We start from the raw sequence: 3283 nt of genomic DNA, 5'->3' as shown, positions 1-3283 counted from the left end.
TGGGGCTTTCGCCTATTGGATGTATGAGTTATCTTATTGCTGCATAACAAACTACCCCACAATGTAGCATCTCAAAACAATAATAAATATTTACTCTCTCACATAGTTTCTGTGGTTGGAGAATCAGGAACAGCTTAACTATGTGGCTGTGGTTTGGCATCTGTCATGAGATTGCAATCAAGATGTTGGCTAGGGCTGCAGTCTCTTCTGAAGGCTTGACTGGAGCTGGAGGATCCTCTTCCAAGGTGGCACAATCATATGGCTGGCAAGCTGGTGCTGGCTGTTGGCAGAGGCCTGCTTTTCACCTTCTTAGGACCTTTCCTTAGGGCTGCTTGAGGGTCCTCACAACACGGTGGCTTCCCCCTCCTAGAGTGATTGATTCAAGAGAGTGTAAGACTTTTATGCCCTAGCCCCAGAAGTCACACACCACTACTTCACAGTATCCTATTATTACAAGGGAGTCAGTCACTCAATCTGGCCCACATTCAAGGGGAGAGAAATCAGGTTCCATCCTTAAAGGAAGGTATGTCAAAGAATTTGTAGACGTATTTTAAAACCACCATATTGGACCTCCAAGACCCCTTCATCAGGACTCAGCACACAGTAGGAGCTCAGTAAATGCTGTTGTCTTAACCACACAGGCTTTAAGACCATCCAAGGGAAAAGAGCTCACCTGTCTGCCTTCCCATCTAGGTCCATATTTTAGGTAACATTTATTTCCGTCTAGGTCCATATTTTAATAATCCTCCTCAATGTGGCAGCTATGTCCATCTCATTCCATGGCATTCTGCTGGCCCTGAGGATGCACTAGGTCTTGGGTAGGGGTGAGGGATCCCCCACCTCCAGTGTGCGGCCAGTCCCTAGGGAGTGCTCGCTTCTTTCCTCTCCTCCAGCTGCACATTGCCGGAGCCAATGGATACCTGCGGGCAGCTGAGCTCCTCCTGGACCACGGAGTGCGTGTGGATATGAAGGACTGGGATGGCTGGGAGCCTCTGCATGCGGCTGCCTTCTGGGGACAGGTAGTTCCCACCCACAGGGCTGTGGAGGGTGGGAGGGAGGCCAGCCCAGGGTTAACCTGCTCTCACCAAGTCCTTTGGGCTGGCTGAGGGTCAAAAGAACACAAGACCTGCTTAAGACATTGACTACAGCTAGTATGTGGGATGTGAAAAGACCTAGAGAGTTTGCAAAAACATTTGGCAAATTGTGTCTTAAGAGGATGATAATCAAATTGGCCAGATTAAAAAATTCCCAGCATTTCTGCTTTGAGTAGTTTCTCCATTTGTTTTCAGATATAAAATTGTGATTGCAGCTTAACACAATCCCTCCTTAAGACACCTGACAGCTCTAGAGTTACAGCCGACTCCTTCTTCTCTTCCCCTCGGCATGGCTCAAGCATGCTGGAGGAAGTGCCAAGCCCATTGTATCTGCCAGGATTCCCCACATGGCTACAGGATGCATGGCCTTCCCCAGGAATCAACTTTGCCCCACCATTCTCTGGGTCATATCGTAAGAGGCCTCGGACACTCTCCACCTCCTAGGCTTTCTGAGCCCTGGACAGAGGGAACATGGGCTTCTTCCTGTGTTTCAGATGCAGATGGCAGAGCTCTTGGTGTCCCATGGGGCTAGTCTCAGTGCTAGGACATCCATGGATGAGATGCCAATAGGTAAGTCCAGCATAATACCTGGTACACGCATAGGCAGTCACCATTTTTTTTGATGGGTAGAGTGATAAAAGGATGAATATATGGTTGGATAGCTTGCTTGATTGACATGTAGATAGATAGGTGTGTAAATGAATAAATTAATGCATGGTAGATTAATGGACAGATCAACAGATGGATGGATGGGTGTGATAAAAGGATGAATATATGGTTGGATAGCTTGCTTGATTGACATGTAGATAGATAGGTGGGTAAATGAATAAATTAATGCATGGTAGATTAATGGACAGATCAACAGATGGATGGATGGGTGGGGTATATGTGCAGATGTGATAATGTGTGGATGGGTGGACGGATGGATGAATAAGTGGATAGGTTGATAGAGGATGAATCTATGGATAGATGACTGGGACAGCAAATAGGCAGATAGATGAATAAAGGAGGATCGAGTGGGTGGGGGTATATGGATTTCTTAGCATATTCGCATAATTTCTTGCTTGCTCTACGTGGCATACCTGCTTGTTTCTCTTGATACTTCTCATATCAGTGGAGACTTTGTGACTTTTCTTGGAAATTACCAAAGAGGAGTGTGAATGCCATCATGGCTGGGGACCTTAGGAGCTGTGAATGCATGGAACTTGGGTTTCCCATTCTTATACTGCTCTAGGAATTGGGTTGCAGCCCAGAAAATGAGGATGGCATTGTTTTCTTCCCTCCCTGCATGCCCCCCAAAATACTTGGACTTTTCAGTGGGTTGGGGTGGCAGCTCCTCTGGTCTGGAGCAGCCTCTTTGGCCACAGGCCCCTGTCCTCCTCCCACAACTGAGTCCTGTGCCCCTTCAGACCTGTGTGAGGAGGAGGAGTTCAAAGTCCTGTTGCTGGAGCTAAAACATAAGCACGACGTTATCATGAAGTCACAGCTGAGGCACAAGTCATCCTTGAGCCGGAGGACATCCAGTGCGGGCAGCCGTGGGTGAGTCCAGGGCAGCGCCACCAGGGGTCCCCATACCTCTCCTGTCTGGCTCCTGGGCGTGGCCTCCCAGCACCCCATCTATCCCCTCAGGAAGGTGGTGCGTCGAGCCAGCCTGTCGGACAGGACCAACCTGTACAGGAAGGAATACGAGGGAGAGGCCATCCTGTGGCAGCAGCGGAGCACAGCCGAGGACCAGCGGACCTCCACCTACAACGGGGACATCAGGGAGACCAGGACTGACCAAGAGAATAAGGACCCGGTGAGTGCCCTCACACCCCGTCCCAGTGCCAGTCACTGCCTTGGGAGGAGGACAGGGAAGTAGCTGGGCAGTGCCCTTAAACCAGCTGGATCCAGTCTGACGGTGGTGGCTACTGGAGTTAGTGAGGGCATGTTAGATTCAGAGCCGGGGGCTTTGGCACACAGGAGGGTCTCATCATCAACAGGGAGAGAGTGACTGCCATGTGACTGCTTATGCTCCATTTCCCAGAAGAGCGGGTCAGTAGAGCAGTCACCCCAGGAGCTAAGGGCATTAAGACTTTTTTTTTTTTTCCAGGAAATATAACAAGATGTTGAAAATTGTGTTGATCAGAACACATTTTTTTTTTCCTTTTTGTCTTTTTTCGTGACCGGCAACGGATCGCAACCCTCAG

At 49.2% G+C, this 3283-nt stretch overlaps 1 protein-coding gene across 1 annotated transcript in view; it reads left to right on the top strand.

The window, feature by feature from the left end:
* PPP1R16B (protein phosphatase 1, regulatory subunit 16B) overlaps nucleotides 1-3283 on the top strand; it is an 86230-nt gene that overhangs the window by 71645 nt on the left and 11302 nt on the right. Inside the window, exons 6-9 of the mRNA XM_008581926.1 lie at nucleotides 894-1019; nucleotides 1589-1664; nucleotides 2504-2633; nucleotides 2724-2892. Of these exons, the coding sequence (XP_008580148.1) occupies nucleotides 894-1019; nucleotides 1589-1664; nucleotides 2504-2633; nucleotides 2724-2892 (501 nt within the window). The remainder of the gene's footprint in view (nucleotides 1-893; nucleotides 1020-1588; nucleotides 1665-2503; nucleotides 2634-2723; nucleotides 2893-3283) is intronic.

Source organism: Galeopterus variegatus, unplaced genomic scaffold (genome assembly GCF_000696425.1).
Source record: "Galeopterus variegatus unplaced genomic scaffold, G_variegatus-3.0.2 Scaffold2489, whole genome shotgun sequence".
NCBI classification, from domain to species: Eukaryota; Metazoa; Chordata; class Mammalia; order Dermoptera; family Cynocephalidae; genus Galeopterus; species Galeopterus variegatus.
The sequence above is the reverse complement of the archived record's forward strand: the minus strand, read 5'-3'. Positions and strand labels throughout refer to the sequence as shown.